This window comes from Myripristis murdjan, chromosome 9, assembly GCF_902150065.1.
Source record: "Myripristis murdjan chromosome 9, fMyrMur1.1, whole genome shotgun sequence".
NCBI classification, from domain to species: Eukaryota; Metazoa; Chordata; class Actinopteri; order Holocentriformes; family Holocentridae; genus Myripristis; species Myripristis murdjan.
Genome location: NC_043988.1, coordinates 24,494,847 through 24,517,823, shown reverse-complemented (window position 1 = coordinate 24,517,823; position 22,977 = coordinate 24,494,847). Strand labels below are relative to the sequence as shown.

At 43.6% G+C, this 22,977-nt stretch overlaps 1 protein-coding gene across 4 annotated transcripts in view; it reads right to left on the bottom strand.

Annotated features, from left to right (window-relative positions):
* sema6a (sema domain, transmembrane domain (TM), and cytoplasmic domain, (semaphorin) 6A) overlaps positions 1–22,977 on the bottom strand; it is a 109,076-nt gene that overhangs the window by 12,675 nt on the left and 73,424 nt on the right. For 2 of the 4 annotated variants that reach the window (XM_030060396.1, XM_030060395.1), the window contains 10 exons: positions 20,746–20,963; positions 18,786–18,917; positions 16,371–16,526; positions 13,464–13,637; positions 10,920–11,060; positions 10,681–10,758; positions 6,393–6,451; positions 4,352–4,372; positions 4,096–4,137; positions 332–508 (listed from right to left, as the gene is read on the bottom strand). In XM_030060396.1, coding sequence (XP_029916256.1) covers positions 332–508; positions 4,096–4,137; positions 4,352–4,372; positions 6,393–6,451; positions 10,681–10,758; positions 10,920–11,060; positions 13,464–13,637; positions 16,371–16,526; positions 18,786–18,917; positions 20,746–20,963 — 1,198 coding nt within the window. The remainder of the gene's footprint in view (positions 1–331; positions 509–4,095; positions 4,138–4,351; positions 4,373–6,392; positions 6,452–10,680; positions 10,759–10,919; positions 11,061–13,463; positions 13,638–16,370; positions 16,527–18,785; positions 18,918–20,745; positions 20,964–22,977) is intronic. The other 2 variants (XM_030060397.1, XM_030060399.1) reach the window with 2 other exon arrangements.

Below are 22,977 nucleotides of genomic sequence, written 5' to 3'. Positions count from 1 at the left end.
TGTCGCAATGAGCCTGCCTGTGCGCTTGTGTTTGTACATATATGTGCATATGTATGTGCATGCATGGGTGTGTGTTTGTGTATGTATGAGGGCGTAGAGGGTTGGAGGGGGGTTTACATGTTTGGTGTGAGGCAATTTGTCCCCAAGAGAGAGAGAGCGATGCGCTATCTCTCCACCCAGTCAGCTGGAAGCAGCCAGGCAGCAGTAAATCTCAATTTCATGAACCCCTCCCCTCCCTTTACTCCCCTCCCTCCCTTCCCCCCGCCTCCCTCCCTTGCCACAGGTGACAATGGACCAAACTGACTGCTCATTGCTGCGTTCCAAGGCTTACCATTGGCTTCGGGCTGAGTCTGAGAGGGCACGGCCATGTAGGGGTCCTCCCCTTTGTCTGAGCTCATGGGGGGGTCCTTCCGCTCCACCATGCGGCCCCGCCCCAGGGGCCCCTCTGCGGCCTCGGGCAGGGCGGACGTGGGGAGTGGGAGGGTGTGGTGGTGATGGTGATGGTGGCCTGCCGGACACAACACAGGTTAACTAAGGCTCAGGGCAGTCAGGCTTCAAAGCACATGAGCACAGGCTAGCAGAGAGCAGGGAGGCACACAGGCACAAACACACACACACACACACACACACACACACACTGGATCTTTTCCCTTCACAGATACACATATCTATATATATATTTAAATGTCTCCTTCTTTCCATACGCTCACACAAACAGGGACAGCTGCTGGGCTGTGTGAGGCAACAAAGTGTTTCTCCCTGGTCACCCTGGGCAACTCATTAGCGAGTGTGTGTGTGTGTGTGTGTGTGTGTGGATGTATCTGAGTGTGTGTTTCTCAAAAGAAATGTGACCTCTCTCTGTGTCTCTCTCTCCCTTTTTTTTCTGTCTCTGTCTCTCTCCCTGTCTCTCCTGTCTCACTCACATGTCAAAGCTCCTTTAGGCCTGTCAGAACAGAGCAGAGTACAATCATCTTTCCCCACAATCACCATGGGGTGTCTACCTTTGATATAAAGGGCAAGTGAGAAGCGTTCTCTCCATCGCTCCCACCTAACGGTCTGTGTCTCTAACTTCTTTTCATTGTTAACTGTTGCTGCCTGCGCTCTCCTCTGCTTCTCCTCCCCTACTGCTCTTGTGCCTTTTCTGTTCAATCTAACTCTTCAATCTTGTAGCAATATTCAATTCACTTTGATGTAGGCTACACTGTTAACTTGTCTCCACTTCTTGAAATTAAAGCCCTCCACCTCATGATGGAAGACTTCTGTCTTTGTTTCTTCTATCCTCCCCTCTCATTCCTCCTTTCATGTCATCCCCTCTTCTTCCCTTCATTCTCCACTGATCTCATCTGCTCTCATCATTTCTCTTCTCCTCCTCTCCCCACACTCCATCTCCTGTTTATCTCCTGTTTGCTCCTGCTTTCCTCTCCTTTCAGTGTTTAACTTCTATCCATCTAGAAAGTCTTTCTTTAGCACTGGGCCTTTCAAGGAGCTAAACAACAAGATGGCTTGATCGATCATCAGAAATGTGTCATTAAGAGTTAATGAATTTCCTCTGATCTAACTCCTCCCTGTAATTAAATTCTTTAATTGGTATCTGGACTGCTGGCCGACATTTGAAAAGGGGTATCACAATTCAGCTATGATGTTGTGGTGATGATGAGCCTGTAACAAGGATAGCACACGTGCTCTCCCTGGAAATCAACGCACTGTATGGACTGCAAAGACTTAATTAATTCATAAACATATATTTGAGGTTTCGATTTCTCACATCTATGACACGGTACCTTTTCTTTCTCACCTTCCATCATGACCATCACCTTTCCATCTATCAATGCATTTCCCCAGCTTTTTATCTGTGTCTTTGCCTGCATCTTCTTGGCTGCCTCAATACATCCATACCCATTTTCTTTCCATTTTCTTTCATGGGCTGACTTTGTGCATATTACTAAGCTTCCTCTGTTTAACCTGACTGTTTATTTCTGCACCATACTAATCACATTACCGGCCCACATGCTTATACTTAAGTCACCATACACAATTTTGTATAAGCCACATTTTGCTATGCTGCAAGATATGGGAGTTGTTGCATTATAGATTGCAGTATTTAAGCCACAAGTAAAAGAATCTTCTGTAAATGAAGAGTGACAACACTTTAATCAACAGCCTCAGTGGTGCTTAGCCCCTGATTCCCATTTTAACACGCTCCTTCCACGGAGACGGTGACAGGACTCTGTGTTCAGCCGTGTGTGTGTGTAGCTTAACAATATGTGTTTGTGCATGTTTTTCAATAAGGGGCCATTTAAATGATCTTGTGTTGGTGCTGTTGGTAGACTATACACAACAGACACCCACACACAACACCACCCAAAGCCCCCTCCTCCGTGTGGCATGGCAATCATTAAAATGATTTATTTAACTATTGGCCCAAGGCTGAGAGATTAGTGTGACAGGCCTATTTTATAATTCATTCCCCCCACCGCCAGGGGAAGTGCAATTCAGGCAGATGACACACATAGAGAGAGGGGCTTGGAGCCTCAGCTCCTCCATGGATCAGGAAGGGGAAAAAAAAAGCCCTAAACTGCCGACGGATGCACATCCCTCTCTCTCTACAGATTAAAAGAGAGGCGCGGATGTCTAGTCTGGAGTAGAGGAGAGAAGAAGGGGCATTTATTTATCTTCAAATCCATATCAACTGCCGACAGACAGACAGAGGGGCTGGGGCAATGGCTTAGACTTGTTTGGGGTGGGGGTGGGTGTGTAAACTTGATGTTGTAGGTGTGTGTGCAGTACTGTATGTGTGTATTTGTGTATGTATACATGTATGTGTGTGTTCCTCAAAACACACAGCCAAGCCTGTGGGAGCACATTCAGCACGATAGGGGTGCACACCAACATAGATCGCTTTCTCAGTGACCCTGTATCTACTACAGGTGGGAGAATCACAGAGGGGGTGCAGCCACAAGGGGGTTCGAGAGGGAGTTAGGCTATCTGGAATTACTTCAAAATAGCTATTCTTGCTATGCTGTATGGATCTGACTGTTTTGATCTGGCAGCTGCAAGGTGTGTACATGTACGCATGTGTGTGTGTGTGTGTGTGTGTGTGTGTGTGTGTGTGTGCGTGAGACAGAGAGAGAGAGAAAAATTCTCTTGAAACCAAGATAATGTGTTTCCTGATCAGACAGAGAGAAAGAAGGCTGGGGGGGTGTGAGTGTGTGCGTGCATGCATGTCTGCATGTGTGTGTAGAGGTGTATGTGTATACACTGTAGGTGCTATGGATAAATGTGACATTGCTGCAGGCTAATCACATCTGTTTATCATTCCTTAAAAAGACTTAGTGGTGGGAAAATGGCATCAATCAGCCAGCACCTTGAATGTGCTCTAAACACTCTCACTGAAGTGTGATTGTGACATTGTGTTGTATGATTATGAGAGAAAATGTATTTGCTACAGTGACCCAGAGATTAAAGGCGTGCATGTCTGTGTATGTGTGTGTGTGTGTGTGTGTGTGTGTGTGTGTGTGTGTGTGTGTGTGTGTGTGTGTGTGTGTGTGTGTGTGTGTGTGTGTGTGTGTGTGAGTGTGTGTGTGTGTGTGTGTTTGCACGGGTGTATGCATGTGTACACATAAATTTATGCATCTAAATGCGTAAACGTCTGCGCGCATCCATGCGTGTTTACATTTGCCTCTTTTGTATACCCGGTCTGTGAGTGTGTGGATAGTCTGTGCCAGCCACAGAATGCTTGCTTGCGGTTGGCAGAAACAGATCTGATCTCCTCTCACTCTAAACAGGCGAGTTTAAACACTCTCCCTCTGTCAACAGATGTACGATTAAACGTGCATGCTGATGCATCCCCTCGCCACCAAGCTCTCAACTACCAACAACCAGATCCATCCAATTAGGGAAGCAAAGGTCAGGACTAATCGATGCTATTGGACGGGAAGGGGCAGAAGAGGAGGAGCAGGAGGACAAGTCTGACAGAGCTGACAGAATCAGAATCAGGCAGGGATTCTGATTCAGCTGTCGTGAGTCTAATTCCATGTTCTTTATCCTAAACACTGGGGGCTGGAGGAGGGCGTATAAAAAGTGAGATGGACTGACCATGCGGCACCGTTCCATTACTCTGATAACCGGACAGAACGTCTATTAAAAAGAAGGAATGAAACGAGTTCAGTCAAAACCTTGAGTCATTAATAACCTTGTGTTATATACATGTGGGCGGAGTTTTCATTTCCTTGAGAGGGAATGACTGATTGATTGGATGAAGGGGTGGGGCTGAAGTTAAACAGTCAGGGGAGATGAAATGCAGCTCTCCTGTCTTTTATTTGATTACCTATATGTGGTACGGTACACTTACCATTCAGAGCCACAAAGGTATCTAGAAGAAGAAAAGAAAAAAAGGGGGAAAATGTGTTATTCCGTGCAAAGGTGGAGAAGCCCTACGCTTTAACATGATAAAAAGCCATGACTTTTAAAGTAATTCAAAATCGACTACCTGCTCAGTACTCTCCCCAACTTCTCATCAGAGGAGATCTATATGACTTCTACAGCTAATGAATGTCCAATGCTACGGCTTCCCTTGACTAAATATACTGATGAAATTGAAGGGAATATGCGTCACCCTCATTTTCTCTGGGTAAATAAACCAAATTGAGATGAAGTGAACGAAGATGAGTGATTTAACGTCAGAATTCTCTGAAGTCTCTCTTGCATCTCGAGCGGCTCATCCCAAGCGGCTCTGTACGACTTCTGGCAAATCAAAAAACGTTTACCCACAGAGACACAAACAATCACGCAGAGACAGATATTTTTGAATTAAAATTTGAATAGAAAGGGATCAAATGCACATTTTCTGTGTTGAGGGTCTATATATGTGCATTTGTGAGTATATAACTACAAAATGAAATAAAGTACAAGTAAGAAAAAATAAATACGCAGGCCTACTCATGAATAAAAGTCTCAAAATGAGCTTCTCTCAAAAACAGGAATGAAAATAAAATTCTGCTCACTTCATTCCTCATCTAAACAAGACTGGCTCTTTCTCCTGAGCATTTATTAGTAATCTACCAGTAACATAAAGTGCTTGTTGCAAAATTGAAGTAACATTAGGCACAACAAAACCCAAGCAGTTTTACTAGGTAATTATTTTGCACAAATACCAATTTATCTTTAAAACACCATTTTCTTTTTCTTTTTCTCCTACATTTGCTTCTCTCTCACTGAATACATGCGCTTTCTGCTGTAAAATCATTTTGACTGGCCGAGATGGTTTAGTGATTTAAATAACGCACACAGTTGGACAAGACACAGAGACACAGCAGCCACATCAGACTCGGATCATGCTGATCTATGCTTTTAGAGGCGTATTTCTTTCATCAGATCACTTAGTTACACCATTTTTGCAGATGTCGTTGTATTTCTGGTTGCTGGAGCTGATAGCATGAATAATCCCAAATCAAAAATAAATGAATAAACAAACAAATAATAAAAATAAACATGAACAAACCTGAATACCTAACTCATTGTCCTTGTAATAAAAGTGAGTGTAAAGATGAAAAAAACAAGCAGCTTATGTTTTTTCATTAAAAATTAACAGATCTGGAAAGTTCACAGCTCCCTTGCTAGACATTGCGGCAGAAGTGAAAATACAAAACCAGCAACATGGTGGCATTCATGTTGCCTAGAAACGTACCATGGATAGACCATGTTTTCCAAGAGTCTTTCAGAGTTAGTTGGGTAGTTAGTCTCAGTTACGCCAGCTGATCTTACTGAAAAGTTTTGTACTAGCTCATAGATTTCTAAATATTGCTTTTGTAACTGGGCTGAAAGAGACAAGCCCATTGTGAACCACAGTGGACGCTCCCAAATGTGACCAGTTCATCAGTGCGATGTGATGCCATCTGGATTTTTAGTGTGTAGTGGGGTTTCACCGTCAAAGAGACCTTTCGACAGGCCTGCACTGAGCGGATGGCTGGACTTAAGGTCCCTGTGCCTTGTGTTGTGTTCCAAAATGAGCTGTAGGGCCACGTGTGAGTAAAACCCTTTCCCTGTGTGGCGCTGAATGTTTCTGTTGTGCTCCCCTCGTACTTTGCAGAAGGAACCCAGTCCTTGCCCTATGGGACACAACACTCTATTGAGCCCCATCAAGGCTGGGGGGACCAGAGAAACAGCAGGGAAGGAGAGAAGAGGCTAAGCGCTGAAAGGGACAGATGGATGGAAGAGGCTGAAAGAGAGGATTGTGAGGGTGGAACAGACGGGGACAAAAAGGTGACAGCAGTGAAGAAGGGAAACGGAGGGCTGGGGGAAGAGAGGAGGCCGAGTTAACAGAGAAGAGAGGAACAGGAGGGGAAAGAGCATAGAAGAGAGATGGAAAGATGGAGTGAAGAGGGCCTGCTTACTTTGGCAGTCTCCCAGGCCATCTGTGTTACCATGCTCCACGTCCTGCTCAAAGGCTGATCTGCAGGGAACAGAGACATCATGGTCAGCAGCTGAAAACAGGCCATGGCGCACCACACCTAACAAAGTAACAAAGCCGCAGAAAAGCTACTACAGATGCACCTGCAAACACAAGGTAGCCTGTGTTCGGCCACAGTGTCGGCTACGGGAAGCCGACACTGTGGCCCGGAGCAAAATCAAACAATACCAAGCAAGAACCCCGGGAGCCTCAAATGCTGTACTGGTTAAACAAATAGCTGGCACGGGACTGATTGCCAGAGGTGTTGACACAAACAGAATTATTCATACTTTTACTGTAATGGAATGTCAGCTTATGTAAAATGACTACAACAATCCAACAATAATGTAAAAAAACATGCTGAAATGTTTTCACACAAAAACTTTGGTCGGTGCCTTCTCCCATTTCTCAGTATCTGACATCACTTAGGTTTAGTACAGATATGAGGCTGTAGTCCCAATCACATGGCCCAGGACCAGGGCAGTGAGGGGTAACCATGCTTGTGGGCCATCATATGACAGAGAGAGAGAGAGAGAGAGAGAGAAACAGAGAGAGAGAGTTTGAGAGAGGTTATTTTCTGAGGCAAGCTGCACTGAGACCTGTTTTTTTTTTCCCTGAAAGACCACCAAGCAGGCAGTAAGGAGATCTGTGAAACAGAGCGGACCAACTGTCAACCAGGATCACAGTCACGCATGACAGCTTTTCACAGTCCTCCTCAACCCCCCTCAGTCCTCCTCCTCCTCCTCCTCCTCCTCTCATCTTCCTCACCCTCCACTGGTCACAATGATAGCATGAAGGAGGGCAATCATTCTCCAAAACCGCACTACCCACCCCTATCTCCTGATCAGACTGAAAACATGGGCATGGTAAAACCGAGGAAAAAACAAGGACATGTACAATACAGATAGATAAGATAAAAATGCGCTTGAAATAGAGCTGTGTTGGCATTTTAGATACAGGATGAAAGCCCAAAAAATACTGTTTAACTTGTATGCATATATGTTTTAAAGATATCAAAACTTAACATATTCATATGATGGAGATGACTGAGAAATTACATGCCTCCACTTATCATTAATCTTTTCCCAGTGTGTGATAAAACCTCAACTAGAGACAATGCATTTTAAATTCTAGATAACAAAATTCCCATGAAAAGCAACCGGAAAAAAAACCAACAAAAAAAACAACAACAGCAGCAGCATCCTCTTTCCATATCTGTGAGGGTATGTTTAATCTGCTTATCTGATTTGCCTATCATACACAACCGTAATCGCAAAAGCAGATGCAGAGTTGCACAATTAAACCTGTCTAAGCACAAACGCTATCCAAGCACTTTTGACATCTAATGGATTTGAGCATGGAACCCCACCCCCCACCCCCCACCCCCCCACCCTCAACTCCCACCCAGCTCCACCCACTGCAGACTGTTGTTTGGCATCTTTCGCGTCTTTCCTCGAGGTCTTGGGTTCATGTCCTGCTGTGATCTCACACAGACACATCAGCATTAAAGACTGTGCAGTAACGGTGACGTAAAAGACAATGACAGGGCGTCTTGCACTAATTAAAGCCTACTTAGTTGAGCCAAAGGTTATGAGGTTGTGTGTTTAACTCCTGCTGGTCCCCTAGATGAATTATCAATGAGAAGTCGCGATACAGAGGCTGCGTCTGAGCTTTCCTTGGCACATGCATAAGGGAATGAACTATAGTGTGAACCCTTGCTTAAAGGTTCACATCCCAATGAGTCGCAATATAACGACAGAGGTTCAGTGTGTCAAATGTGATGCTAAAGCAGGTTCAAGTCAGGGTTAGGGTCCCAGTGAAACCACGTAATGCATATTTAAATCAGATCCACAGTGAACGCTGCGCAACTTAAAATAGAGGCAGCCAAGGGCCACATTTTACATTATCATGCATCCGATGTGATTATTATGTGAAATGTGTGGTTATACAGAGGGGATGCGGTTGCTAAAATGCAGGTCATGCATAATAGCATTAATGATTCATCAGTCAAGTGAATGGCTGACTTGGGATTTGCAATGGACATACAGCATATATGCATAATGTTTCCTGAAAGTTGCCTATTAAATTTGATACATGGTCTTGGTTCACATAGGAATACCTAAGCTCAGGTGCATATAATCAGGGGTTCGCCAGGTAATAAACTATGTAACCAATGGATCCCACTGCTAATCCAGAGGGAACTTTGACAATGGCTTTCAGTGTAAACAAATTAATAAGCAATTAATATGCGGTGCAGTTGGTGAAACACCGTTTTGTGCCTAGTTTACATAATAATAATGATGATACCCAGTCATATGCCATCATATGCATGGTCAGGGGGTGACTGGGGACCATATTGCAGGGGACCAGAGTCCAAGCTGTTTATAGGCAGTAGGTATAAGAGGCATAACTCCACATGGGAAAGCTGGCATGCTAGCACCAAGACCAGATGGAAGAAGAGAGGACGGGAGGGGGAGGGAGGAGGCAGCATACAAGAGAGAACGAATTTGTCACAGGATGGGACAGATAGAGAAGGAACGACTGGTAGAAATAGATGCTATAGACACAGCTAGGGAGGTTGGACAGAGAGATAGATAGATAGAAGAGAGCAGGGTAAAAGATGGAGTATTGGAACGGTGTGACCATTCTGACAGGGAAAACAAGGGCTGGAAAGAGAGACTAATAGCGAGGACAAACAGTAAATCCTCTCCAGAGAGTTGTTTGTATTAGCAAGCCTTTTTATTAAACATTGAAATACCTCTGACTAACCACCACCCCACCATCCTCTCCATCCCTCCCTCTGTCCGGCCTGGCAAATGCTTTGAATAGCTCACCACAAACCAACAGATCCTACCAGGCCTAATCCCCCTCTCACTCACTTAGAAATATTGTACAGTAAAGGAGTGAGGTCATCTGCCCCCTTAATGCCTCTGTGTCGGCTCCTGTTCCAAAGTGGAAACTCAATCAGAGCAGTCCAGAGCTTTGGCTTTACAAATAATAGGATGGGGTGTGTGTGTGTGTGTGTGTGTGTGTGTGTGTGTGTGTGTGTGTGTGTGTGTGTGTGTGTGTGTGTGTGCGCGTCTGTGTGTGTGTGTGTGTGTGTGTGTGTGAGTCTGTTTATGTGTGCATGTATGTACGTGCTCGTGTGCGCCTTTTGTGTAACACCATGCCAGACCAATCATTTTTGCTGCCTGGGGATCAAATTCATTCAATGTCAAATAGCCAGTGGAGCACTGGTCCTTTTGTTATGACTTCATCTCTAAAATGTTTTTTCCCACCACAAAACTCCATATGCTGTTTGTTCAGAAAGCATAATCTGGTTGTGTGTCATAACTATAGCCGCAAATTATAGTTACCACTACCATCAAGCTTTCCCAGCCCGAGTACCCAACCCCAAGCCTGGGGCGAACAACACTTTCCTTCCATTCATCCCTCCAATAGCCCTTGCATCTGGGGGAAATTGCACTTACACACCATAAAATTAAAAAGATCACAGACACGACAAATCGAGAAGAGGACTGCCACCAGGCCTGACAAAGACGATGGGATACTGTATTAAAAGGTTGCATACAATATAACTTAATACGGTTTATAAAGGGATTTCAAAATCATCAGCATCGTTTTTGTGACTTGAAAGTTATACAGGTCCAACATTTTAACTGCTTAAGGAATTATTTGGAAAATACTGCAGTATTCATGTAAGCAAGATGTAGGACAGGGAAACTTCAGAAATGACTGTAATTTCAGACGTGGCAAAACGATATTTACAACTGGCAAGATTCCACCAATTTGAAAGTGAAAAAGTTAATGAGTATGTGATTTTGTTTTATAATACACCCACTTGCATGGCAAAGCAGCGCTCTGTTTTTATGCACCAATGGTTTGGAACAAACTCCTATTAATACGACAAGCAACTTCTGGTGATAATTTTAAGAAACCGCTCAAAACTCATTTTTACTATCTTGCTTTTAATTAACATCACACTTCCAAAACACCAATACAATAGTTATATTATATAATTTTATATTTATTTTCATGTGTCCCATTTTTACGCTATATACTTGATTGCTCTATCTTCTTCTTATTACTTGTGTCTTGTAAATGCTATTGACTTTGCAATTGACTTTTATTTTCTCTCTTGTAAAGCACTTTGACCTGAGAACTGTGAAAAGCTACATGAAAGCTATACAAATAACATTATTATTCATTTTATTAACATTATAATTACTTACTTTGCGTTGAGGACCACCTGTCTGCAAGCTCCTTCTGACACCCAACCACAGTACGGGTCCCTGGAGGCGATACAGGACCTGGACAACACACACACACACACACACACACACACATACACACACAGACACACCATCAGCCTCTCATCACATTAAACTCCACCACAGCGTTTCAGCAGTGATCAAAACTATTAGGCAGATTGAGAATAAATGAGGATTTGATACAAAAATATCCCACTCACTTCTTGCATCTGCCGTGCCTTTCACAGCGAGACAGCGGCACCTTGACCACACAGGAGGTGAAAGCGACCCAGAGAGAGTGACTCTTGCTGTCTATCTGCATGCTGATGATGCGCTTGTCTTCAACACCATCTATACTGCACCTAAAGACAGGCGAGAAACAGGCGCGGGGTTCAAACACTTTCTTATCAAGGGTTTTCACTGACTTTTCCACGACTCTTTCATGGGTTTGAGCTGTTTTTAACACTACACATGTTGTGAAAGTCAGTCAACGTGTGAGCCTCACTGGAACAAATGAGTAAAAGACAAACACCTTTTTTTTCATTTCTCAATTAGCCGAAACAATCCAACTTCAATGGGTTTGCCAAAAATGTGGATAGCATTTACGAAAAAGATATGTTCAGCTGTCTTCAACAGACTGAACCAAACTGATGCATGAACACACACAATGGAATTTCTTAAGGGGCAGCACTGTGTTATATAAATTTTGTTGTAATTTGGTCAATCAATCTTTAACAGTATTGATGCCGTTTTAATAAGATTTCCATGACACTCATAAAATGGTGATTTCCATTTCCACTTCCCTCGGGCCTGGGAATTGCATTTTCTGATTTACTGACTTTTGCAGGTCATGACCGAATGAACTTCATGGAGAGGGGACAGAAAACAGCAATTATGTCTTAATTCTATCTGCCTGCCTGTCTGTATATCTATCGGCGCACCATCCGTCCACATCTATCTGGTTATTTACGGACAAAGTCTAAGAGAAACAATTCGCGTGGATATCACACAAGGAGGCACAATATGAGATTTAAGAGTTCATCTGAAGAGAGAAAAAGAGGGAGATTAAGAGGTGGCAGAGAGACATAAAATGTGAGGTCAGGGAGAGGCAGAGATAATACTAGAGGAGAGCATGAGGTTGGGAACAGAGTGAGAGATAAAGGGAGATAAAGAAAGGGGATGATATAGATACAACAGATATAAACAGACAGATGGGCACTGTGAGCAGTCAGCAATAACACTGCACTTAACATTAAACCCTGCTAACACTAACTCCTCTCTTTCCCTCAACAGCCCCCGCCCCTTCTTCCATCCCTCCATCAATGCTGCACGACCTTAGTCTTCTTTGTCTACTCAGCCCCGCAGACACACACTCTAATCCCTCTGGGCGTGTCAAGCATCTCTCCATCCCTTCGTCTATCTATTCCTCCCCGCATCCCGCCATCCAACTCCGGGGATTTAGTCTCCCCTTTGCAGTCCTCTGGCCCCGCATTAACACTCTCAATTAGGGCTTAGAGTCCATCTACACTGGGTAATGCGCGGCAAGCAGGCCTTCGCTGATCCAGTCAGAAAGGCAAGCAGGCAGTCAGGCAGGCAAAGTGACTTACTGTATGCCAGTGAAGCCAGATGGCCAGCAGCCAGCAAGTGCTCAGCTCCTGCCATAATGAGGGAGAACAGGAGAGAGGGATACAGGGAGAGAGACAGGTACAAGGCAAGGAGAGACAGCCCTTCATCCCCTCCACGCAGCTCGTCACATGGCAATACCATGTTGGATAACTAACAGTGGTAACCTTGAAATCCCTCCTATCACATCCCTGCTTTCCCTCTCCTCCGAACACAATGATGCATTCTCTGCTCTGCTTCTTTTCCATCTCTTTTTTTTCCCTATGGTTTAACCTCTGTTCTTGCTCCCTCCTCTGTTTGTGCTACCATTCATTCCCCCTCATCCATTACCCCTCATTTAAATATTTGCTTTGGCAGGGTCAAACTGCGGCTCATTTTTCCTAATTCTCTCCTATACAAAATATACAACAACTCTCAACTCTCTCCCCCCACTCGCCAACACGCCTCACACACGCACATGCACACACACGCACGCACGCACACACACACATCCATACATGCACCAACAGCCGTGTAATGTATTAGCGAGAGGTCCCATGCTGGCTCTAAAGACTAACACAGACCTCTGTGTGTGTGTGTGTGTGTGTGTGTGTGTGTGTGTTTCCTTTAATCAGCCAACGTTTTGGAGGAGCTGGGCTTCTCTGCGGTTGGGAACCACAACGCTACGTTATCCTGAGCCCTGGGGTCTATGTCTTTAATTTAGTAGCTGCGGTTGGGTAGAGTGTAACCTGATAAAACTCTTTTAAATGATAGAGTAGCCATCTGGCTGGCTGGCTTGACTATATAGCTTGGGGTTGGGGGAACTGACTGGTACTGACGGGGCTGGTAGGTTGGTGGGTTGGCTGGCTGGGAGAGATGGTTGGAAGCATACGAAATCACACGTGCGCGCACACACACACACACACACACACACACACACATATGCAAACACATTATCTGACCTTTCCTCCTCTTTAGCAACAGAATCTATATTTCAGCATCTCTCCCTTCACTTTCGTAATCCCGCTCTCATTCTGTTTTATATATCTTCCTGGCACTCCTCAGCACACACCTTCTTAAACCCCCTAAAAGCACACAAGTACTGTATAGCTGTGCACAGCCACACACACACCCACACAGACACACACTTCAGAAGTACACACTTGTCAGGGTTGTAGACACTGAGCTCCTCCAAAAAGAGGCTGTCGTTGAGGAAGCCGCTGTTCATCTTGGCCAAGAACTTGAGAATGATGCCTTTCTCTGATCCCAGGAAGACGACGGTGTGGTTCTTATGGGGGCCAGCTGCGTTGTCCACCACGATGCGCGTCAGACGATACCTGGAACAACAGATAAGTGAAATCGACCAATCAGCCAATCAATTAATTGGTTTTGTCCACTAACAGAGCGACAGATGGTGATGAGGAGCACCTGCAGGGAATGAACTGAAATATCCTGGGCACCAGACCAGCAACACTATTTTAGTGCCACCTCAGTACACTTTCTGCTAGACTATGGTCAAATGCAAGCTTGGAAGAGAAGTTTTGCACTGACAGAAGAATATGTGGTGCCACTAGCAAAAAGCAGGCAGGTTAAGGTCTTTAAAAATCCCATCCATAAAAACTTGAAAAAGTAATTATAGAATCAATCAGTCAATCAATGTGCCCTCCATCATGCATGTCAGATGGAGCATAAGGAACTACAGGAGGGATTCAAAAGTCACTGTCTTATTAAGCTCATTAATTGATTGTCATTTAATTAGATACTCGATAAGATTGCCATGAGGCATGTCAGGTGATTTATCAAAGTAAATGTTTATGAAGTGGTGCAAAATAAATAAATAAATAAATAGTAACCCATCAAGCAAGCGAAGACGTGCCGTTCAGTGCATTTGAGTTTGATGCCTTAATATTCTTGTCAATACTACTAAGAAAATTAAGCTACATCAAACAAAGAGAGCAGAAGTGAGGACACACGTCTTCAGGCTATTTCCTCTTACCATCCAATTCCCCCGTTTCTAAACTCCGAGTGAACTTTCACAGATGTTGGTATCTATCCCTCAATTAGTTCCAGGCCGAGAACCTCTTAAAGTTATCAAAAAGGTACATATCTCCACATCAGTTTGTATTATGCAAATGCATGTTTTCTCGATTTTTTTTTAATTGAAGGAGATGGCAATTAAAGATTAAAGAGGAGGGCTTATCCTGAAATCGGGGAAATACACTTTTACCCTCATTAAGGACTTTTTTGAGAGTTCACCGTGTAAAAAAGGACGTAAGATAGGACATACCAGTAGACTACGTAAAGGAGGTAAAGTATTTGATGAATGCAAATGTAACCTGTACAGCTCACACCATCAGCCCATCAGAACGGCAAAGCCATATTTTCTTACCCCCCTCTCTTCCAGATGGCGCTGAATATCTCTTTCCATACTCTGTGTCAATAGTTTTATCCAATCAACAATAACAGCAATCTGAAGGTCTAATGTGGTTTGGATCCATCCAAGAATAGCAGCAGCTCCAAGGACTGTGTGAATGGGATTTTGCCTCATTGAAATAATAGAATCTCAAGGACTAAGACATCCGCTGTCTTTTCCCCATTCACAGTAACAGGAATCTCAAGAGGGGGATTCTTGAAAGTGCCCTCTCTCCCTCATTTTCTACTGATTGTGCGCAGCTAGCCAAGGTCTGTGCCACAGCATAAGTCTCAGGACAGGAGAGATAGGCTTTTTCCAATTTGTAACCAAAGCTCCTGCTGGATACTGAGATGTCCCCTTCCGGGCATGGCAGGGATCAAGCCCTATTGCTGATTTTGTTTCCAGTTGACTTCCTTGGCTCAAGAATAATGTTCTGTATAGAGACTGTGACATAGATACCATAAAAATCCCCACTCTGTCCCATTCCTCCCCCCCATATGCCTTCATAATGCCAATGCTTTTTTAAACTTACATAATGCTTTTAACTACTGCCTCTGACCTGCATGAAAGGCTCTGCTCTGTGCACTGTCATCTCAAATCAGATACTGACTGCTGATTACATAAAAGATAAAAAACGGTGTATTATTCGTAACATAGTTATATGATATAGTGCATTACAGTTGCTTAACGAAGGGAGGGAGCTGTAGGAATAACCTTGATAAAAGCTGTTCATATTCTGACTAACCCAGCGCAGTATGTAGGTCAGACCTTGGCAAAATAGCAGTAAGATGTGATACTATGCAAATAATTTGTAAAACCCATGAAGAATTCTTTATGTAGATCATCTCGAAAGTGATGATCCCACTACTGGGGCAAGTGAAGGGTCTGGCAAGTTATCATCCAGCTCAAGTTGTTCTAACTTTAAATCTTGAGTACTACCGTTTCCAAATTAAAAAGTGGCTGATTTTTTGCTTCCATCCGAAGTGCTCTTGGCTAGATTCGCCTTGCCAGTGAAATGGCAGTGGGCTGTCCTGTTCCCCCAGAGACTGTCTGAATTGTCAGTGTGTAGTGTAGCTAAAAGCCAGACAGACCTTGATGATCAAACGACCAGAGCCACAGCGCACTGGCTTTGGGGAACGGGCTCAACTCCATAAACTCTGGAGAAAAGCCAGTCGCAGAACAGAAAAAAAAACACTTGTCTTTTATTCCAGTATCCCTCTAATAGAAATGCCCCCAGAAGACTTAAACAAGCAATTTGTGGAAAAAAAAGACTAATATAAATCAATATAATACCCTTTGAAAGGGCTTGTAACAATGTAAATAGTATGATGTGCCTGGTTGCATGCGTGAACTGATTTCTTATCTAACACATTTCAACATCAACCTTAACATCACTCTAAATCAAAATAGTTTACCTTAAATAAACCCCGTCTCCATCACATCTCTGTGCTATCGCAGTGTGAGCATGATTGAATAGTGTAGATCTGTGTTTCCTCTGCTTACGAAAATAGGTCACAGGCTGGTTTCTGTGGAGTACTAGTAAGTTTTAATGAGCCTGGCTCTCAGTGCAGCGCTGCGTTCACTCAATTATTGCCCTGGGCTGAGGAGGCTCATGAGCGTCTGATGCTGGCGGACTCTCTGAGTGCATAACACTTACCGGACCATGGTCTTCAGGAACCATGGTCTGTTAGCAATGGAGGGCACAGCCTCGTCCATTAGAGGATGCATCTTGATGAAGTTGAGTGTGTCATCAGGGAACTCATTGGACACCTTGTATCGCTCCATGGATGGAGTGCCAGCGCAGTAGCCAGGCCTGAGGAGGGGAGAGGAGGAGGAGGAAGGTCACAAGAGGAGGAGGAAAAAAAGTGGGTAGTGTAAGGGGAGGATGAGAAAGGTGAAGAGGTGGGAGATAAAGAATGTCAAGGGGGAGGAGAAGTGAAAAGCAAATGGTAACAAAAAAAGACAAAAGAGAAATGCATTGTTATATTGATTGTGGGTGGAATGAGCAATTTTTCATGGCCAGACGTCCAGTGGAAAATGGAAAGTTCTGTTTCTTTGCAATCAATGGCGGCATAGACTTGAATTACTAAGTTCTTACACCAAGAGGCTCCGGTCAGTGCACAGCACACAAAATGATGTCTCCTTTTCTGTGGCATCACGGCCGGACGGTGAGACCTTCTATCTATCTGATCCTTTTACAAACAGTTGGTGAGCTGCTTGTAAAAGTGAAGCTGCTTTTGATAGCAGATCCCCCTTGCAGACATCTCACCTCTGAGAGCTTGTAAAAACTGCTTTACTGCGTGGTCTTTGATACCCTGCCACGCCACATAGACCACAGTAGGTCCTAGAAATACTAGCCAGCTGGCCACTGATCATTTCAACAACTGTCAACATGGTATGCCTGAACCCCTAAAAAATAGATGGAAATGTCCCGACATGACATAAATATTCATTTTTCTGTCCAGATGTATAATGAATCTTTTAAAATAGTGATCTGTAGGCGCAAGTATAAAGCGAATCTGATATAGAAAAAGTGTGGACTGAGCCTTTCTCAATCTCAAATGTATCAGAATAATCAGTGTAAATGGAGAGAAAAGAATTCAGCGACACTTTATTAGAAGGAAAATATTCTTACAACCAAACTATGAAAAATACACTCAAGGTACGCTTGTTTTGCCTGACTTCAAACGCTGAAAAGAATCCCTTGCCAGAATAAGTTCCAGTCAAGTGCTGCTCTATCTCAAAAATGTATTAAATTGCCCTCCCCTCCCCATGTCTATCTTGGATACAATAAAGCAGTGAAAGGCAACGCTTTAATACATTTTCAGAGTGTAACATTCATGCTGTAGCTACATTTATGTCTGCAGCCACGGAGAGCAGAACAGAGACAGGCGTCCCTTGAACAGGTGAATGTGCAAGTGATTCCTTATGAGAAGCTAACACATGGAGGAGCAGTCTGCTACAGGGCCAGACCTAGGTGGCTTTGTTACAACTCTCCGTCTGCTTGCCTGCAGATAAAAGGTCTGAATGCAACAGGGGACAGAACCGAAATCAATCACATCAGCAGAGGAGCTAGCGCTTGGTATATCCGATCTCATTAACGCCTGACCTTGTTGAGCATAAACACGTAATTTCATGCTAATGAGGGAAAGGTGGGTAAACTCTCACAGGCACACACAGACACACACACACACACACACACACACACACACACACACATACATACAGTGTACACCCATTCACATAATGCATGTAGTCACACATGCACAAAGAGTACAGGCCTGGTTCCCTGTTGTGGAAGAACCGCCTCCTCAGCCATATGGGAACACACACAAATACACACACACACTCACACATACACACACACACACTCACTCACGCAGGACTCCGACAATTATCATGGCCCAGATCTTTGTAGTAAAGCTGTTTTTTTTCTGGAGGAGAGGAGAGCAGCTCTTAGCACGCTAATTAGTGAGCAGTAGATGGGAGATTGATCAGGCTGGTGCATTTGTGGAATTAGTCAGCCATCTGTAAAATGATCTCATGCTTCATTTGTTGATACTGAGCCCTTCTTTGATGCTGTTTTGTGTGCGTATACGTGTGTGTGTGGGGTGAGGTAATGGGTTAGGGATGAATCTGTGAAGGTAGGTGAAGTGTGTGTATGTGTGTGTGCATGTGTGTGTGTATGATGCACGTAAAAGGCATGTAATCCCTGACTGGCAGCTGACAGTGTATTGAAAAACAATGTAATGATGCATGAGGTAAAGGTGAAGTGCTATGAACATGTATTTAACACCTCATTTTTCAACACATTTGCATGCATTGATCAGGGGTGTTACATCCTATGTTATTTTGACACATCTTTTTTTTTAGCAAGTACATGCATGAGTGAATGTGTGTTACGTGTGTGTGTGTGCGTGTGTGTAAGTGCAAGGGAGAGAAAAAGCAAGAAGGAGTGTGTGTGTGATTGCATGAATGAATGTGTTTGAATTGGAGAGCCTGAGTGTATGTGTATTTCTGCGTGTGTGTGTGTGTGTGTGTGTGTGCTCTGGTTAATTAACTGCTGTTTTACCTTGGCTTGGGAACCTTCTCTTCAGGAAAAGGCGTCCAGGTGGAGTCTGGGGATTTCTGCTCTTTGAAACGCCCTGTGAACGTGTTGGCCACCTCCGCCATGTCATAGGCACACACTGCTGAGCCTGGAATGCTGCCAGGACACAGGAAAAAAAAAAAAAAAAACATATAAACAGTCCTCTTGAGTGAGCATATCAAAGGAACACCTTGCCAAGCCTGGACTATCACCTGGAGACAGAAAAATGGATTTGCAATCCTCTCTCAGAGGCACTAAGTCTCCCTGTAATGGTTCATTTTAGCTATAATGTGTGCACACTGAGAGATCTAGTCAAATCTGCTGTCTTGTTGCAGCGTAGGCAATTCATCACCATTAAAAATTACACCGTGTCAAGCCACTTATTATCCACATCTCCCCATATGATAACAATTAAAAACTTGAGAATCGTTCCATGTGCAGTCTACATGGGATATTGACACATAAAATGCCATTTTACTGGCATAAACTGTCGAGCTGGGAATATGGTGGGGAAACGCATTCCCTGCCTCTTTTTGTAAGAATGAATCAACGGGTTTCCCCAAAAGCCTCGAGGCATCAAAGTTCAACACAAGTCTACTGTGGAGCCAAAAATATGGATAACAGATGATCTTATTATTGCTATTCATTTGAGGGGAGAAAAACAGCCATCTTGTTGTAATAGCAACGGAGCCACTGGCTATCTGTCTGTCTGTGTGGAATCAATGCATAGCAGATCGCTGAGTCACTTTTCTATTTCTCACCCATCTGCTCACAGAAATTAAAACTAGGGACCGTTTATTCTCTATCATTTTCTCTTTAAATGTGAATCTCTCTGTCTCTCTTCCACCCCTCTCAGCTTGGCTGGCTTTTCTGGCTATTGCATCATGGGTTAGACACATCATGTAGACACTGGGGAGACAGCATACACAAGGACAGTATTATAGAGGACAAGGTCAGGGAGCTGTTAACTTTTGTCCTGGTTGCTAAATTAAAGTAATTAGTCGACAGTGGATGTGTACAGAAAGTCGTATATGTCTGTTTGTACCAGCCAGCTAATAAGGCAAACAGATAATAAGCGAACCAGCCGGTAAGCCGGTTGGCCAGGCAAGATTTTGAGGCAGCCGCCCTGCCAGACATCCAGACAGACAATTAAATGACACAAAACCCTGAGTTCTGCCTTACAGTCAGAATGTGCTCCCTCTAATTTCACCCCCTGACTATGAAATGGAAAATTAATGCTGGGATCAAAACCAGCGCTTATAGAAATTTTCGGGGGCACTGCTTCATTGAGTTTTAATGTCCATTAACCATGCTCAATTGCATTGTCACAAGCAATTGTCTTATCTGCTAAAAAGCAGCCATAAAATGGAAAATTACAATATGTGTCAGCCAGGCTTGATAGCTTTGTGGTAATTTTCAATTTAGATAGCAACTCCTGCTGCCTATGAATATGAAAACAGTTCTGAATATAAATGATGAAAGAAGAAAAAAAAAAGATTATGCACCTGCATGACAAAAGGGCAGGAAAACAGTTTTGACAGCAGAAGTGAGTGTTGCCCCAGCAGTCACAGAAATGACATGTCTACAAGGGGCACAGCGGGGACAAATAATACCAGCTTGACAAAGGTCAAACTGTCAAAATGTTGATGAATTAAGGGTGTTTTACATGTATTTCAAACAGAGATAATGATTGGGTTAATAAAAGGAAATTGCAAAATATTTGTTGAGGCATAAAATGTCATCTGATATGAGGGGTGGGAAGACAGGGGATGTTAAATGAATGAAATTACCTCATAAAATGACTTTATGAGTTGTTATTTCATTAATCTCCCATCTGTTCCTCACCTAAAACCTCTAAAAATTTAGTGAAACATTGCTCATGGCCTGCAGGTCACTTTATCAATGTCATTCACGCTTTCATCCATTCATTTCATCTTCAACGTACCTGTTGTAAGGCGTGGAGAAGGTTGCCATTACCACATCCCTCCCATTGATGTGGATGACATCCGTCACCGCCTGTAGGATGTTGAAGTAGAAGTGGGAGTCGCCTGGGATGGAGCAGTTCAGGCGAGACTTGAGAAAGGAGGTCCACTGTTTCTCCAGGACACGCTGCGAGCCGCCGCGGTCATTCTTGCAAACCCGAGCCACCCGCGGAAACACAACCTGAGGGGACAGGTCTCTCTTTAACCCCTTTGAACTCTGATTTTCTTTGAAATTGGGCGCTCCACTGGAAAAGATCTGCAGGCTTGAACAAAGCTCATGCATTTGTGGCAACAAACCCACCGATTTTACCGGCAGATTTTGAGTGTTGCTGCAGTATCCTGTGCTCTCACCTAATGTCACATATGTGACAATGTAACAACACTTTTACAGACCTCCAAAAACGCATTTGGTTTAAAGGTGGAGTCGATTCTGAAGAAAGAGCCAACAGCCAGATTAACGGTCACACTGTCTCCTTTCCCAAATCTCCCCTCCCTCCCCACACGAGCACAACTATGCCCTGTTGCTGATTGGCTGGAATACTGTTATGGGGCCCAGTCTGAGTCACTTTTGTTTGTTTCCCATTTACAGAACTAAGGCTGTGTATGAACACCTATTTATTTTCACTACACACACAAAACGGACAGCTAGTGGACCGTGAGAAGATATTCGCTGAACTTGTTGATTTCAAATATCAACAATCTTTCTCCAGAATCGCTGACCCCGCCTTTAATGCGATTGGTGATGCAAAACAGTAAACGCAAACTGATGAAATGAGCCCAGTTCCCACACACTATCAGTATGAATTATATACTGTATTTATAGTGCATATTTCCAAGGAAACGGGTATATTTTATTTCATATAAAGAGAAAAAAATCCCACACATACTGCATATATCATCTCTGCATCTTTTTGTGCTTTCCATTTCTTTGTGTAGATTACAACCATTAGGGTTTGATACCCTGCTGCTTGCACTGTTACGCATGTTGCTCCTCTCTGTTGTATTTCATGGCCTGCTTGGCGCTGCGAGCAATGAAATCTGCAGGAGACACCAGTGTGTGTCATAGCTTGTAGAGGATAATCCAAGGTTTCATCAGTTTATCCCAAATTAAAGACATAGGAGAGGAAATTGGTGTGTTTGATATGCTGCTAAAGAGTCAGCACCTGGCAGCAGAGAAATTCAAAATGCATAGCTTCAGTAGGAGCCGGCGCTATAATTACACCTCTGCAGTAAGATCATGTAGTCAGTATTGTAATTAGTTGTTGTCACACTGTAGTTACAGCAATAAATCTAACCCTGACCTAAAATTGCAACCTTGAGTAAACACTGTGAATGTGACTGAACATGCATTTAAATCAGATACGGACACACAAATAGCCGCATACGCACACACACACACACACAGATACACACAAGAATACCACCCCTCCCCCCCCAACACACACACACACACACCATCCTCCCTTTTTCACCACACACTCACAAGCGCTGGAATTAATGGATACAGGGAGGCTTGCACACATATAAAGAAAAATTCACAGACATGCTGCATGTGGGCAGAGAAAACCACTCTCACACACACACACACACACACACACACACACACACGGACCTGTTCATTGTGAGATTATGAGGCACTGAGATTATAGAAAATGTATTACACAGTAAAGGTGTGAGGGCTTGTCATTTTGAATGTGGAATTATGTCAGCTTTACAGTTCAATTTGCCAGGTTTGAACCAGGCTGAAGACACCGAATGTAACCGAGGATGGGCTTATCTTTATATTAAATGGGCACAGACACCACACACACACACACACACACAAGCACACACACACACACACACTCACAATTATCACTATCATTATCACTGAGCAAATTTCTTACTTGAGGCTTGTTAATTTACTTGAGCTTGTGTATCTAAATGGTCCATCTGTCTAAGTCCCCCATCCATTTGCATGTTACAGAACATTATAACTGTCTGGTGTTAATAATTAGGTCAAATTCGTTGAAATAAAGTAAATAAAAAAGCCGGGGCAGATTTACTGACTTGCCATAAAGTGCTGAAGAATGTGCACACTGTCAGGAAAGGATAATTAATTACAATAAAGCAATGTCATTCCCTACACCCTGATTTTCTCTCTTAAATGTTAGTTCTGCGTCGCCGGCAGAGATATACTGTTATTGCTTTCAAAA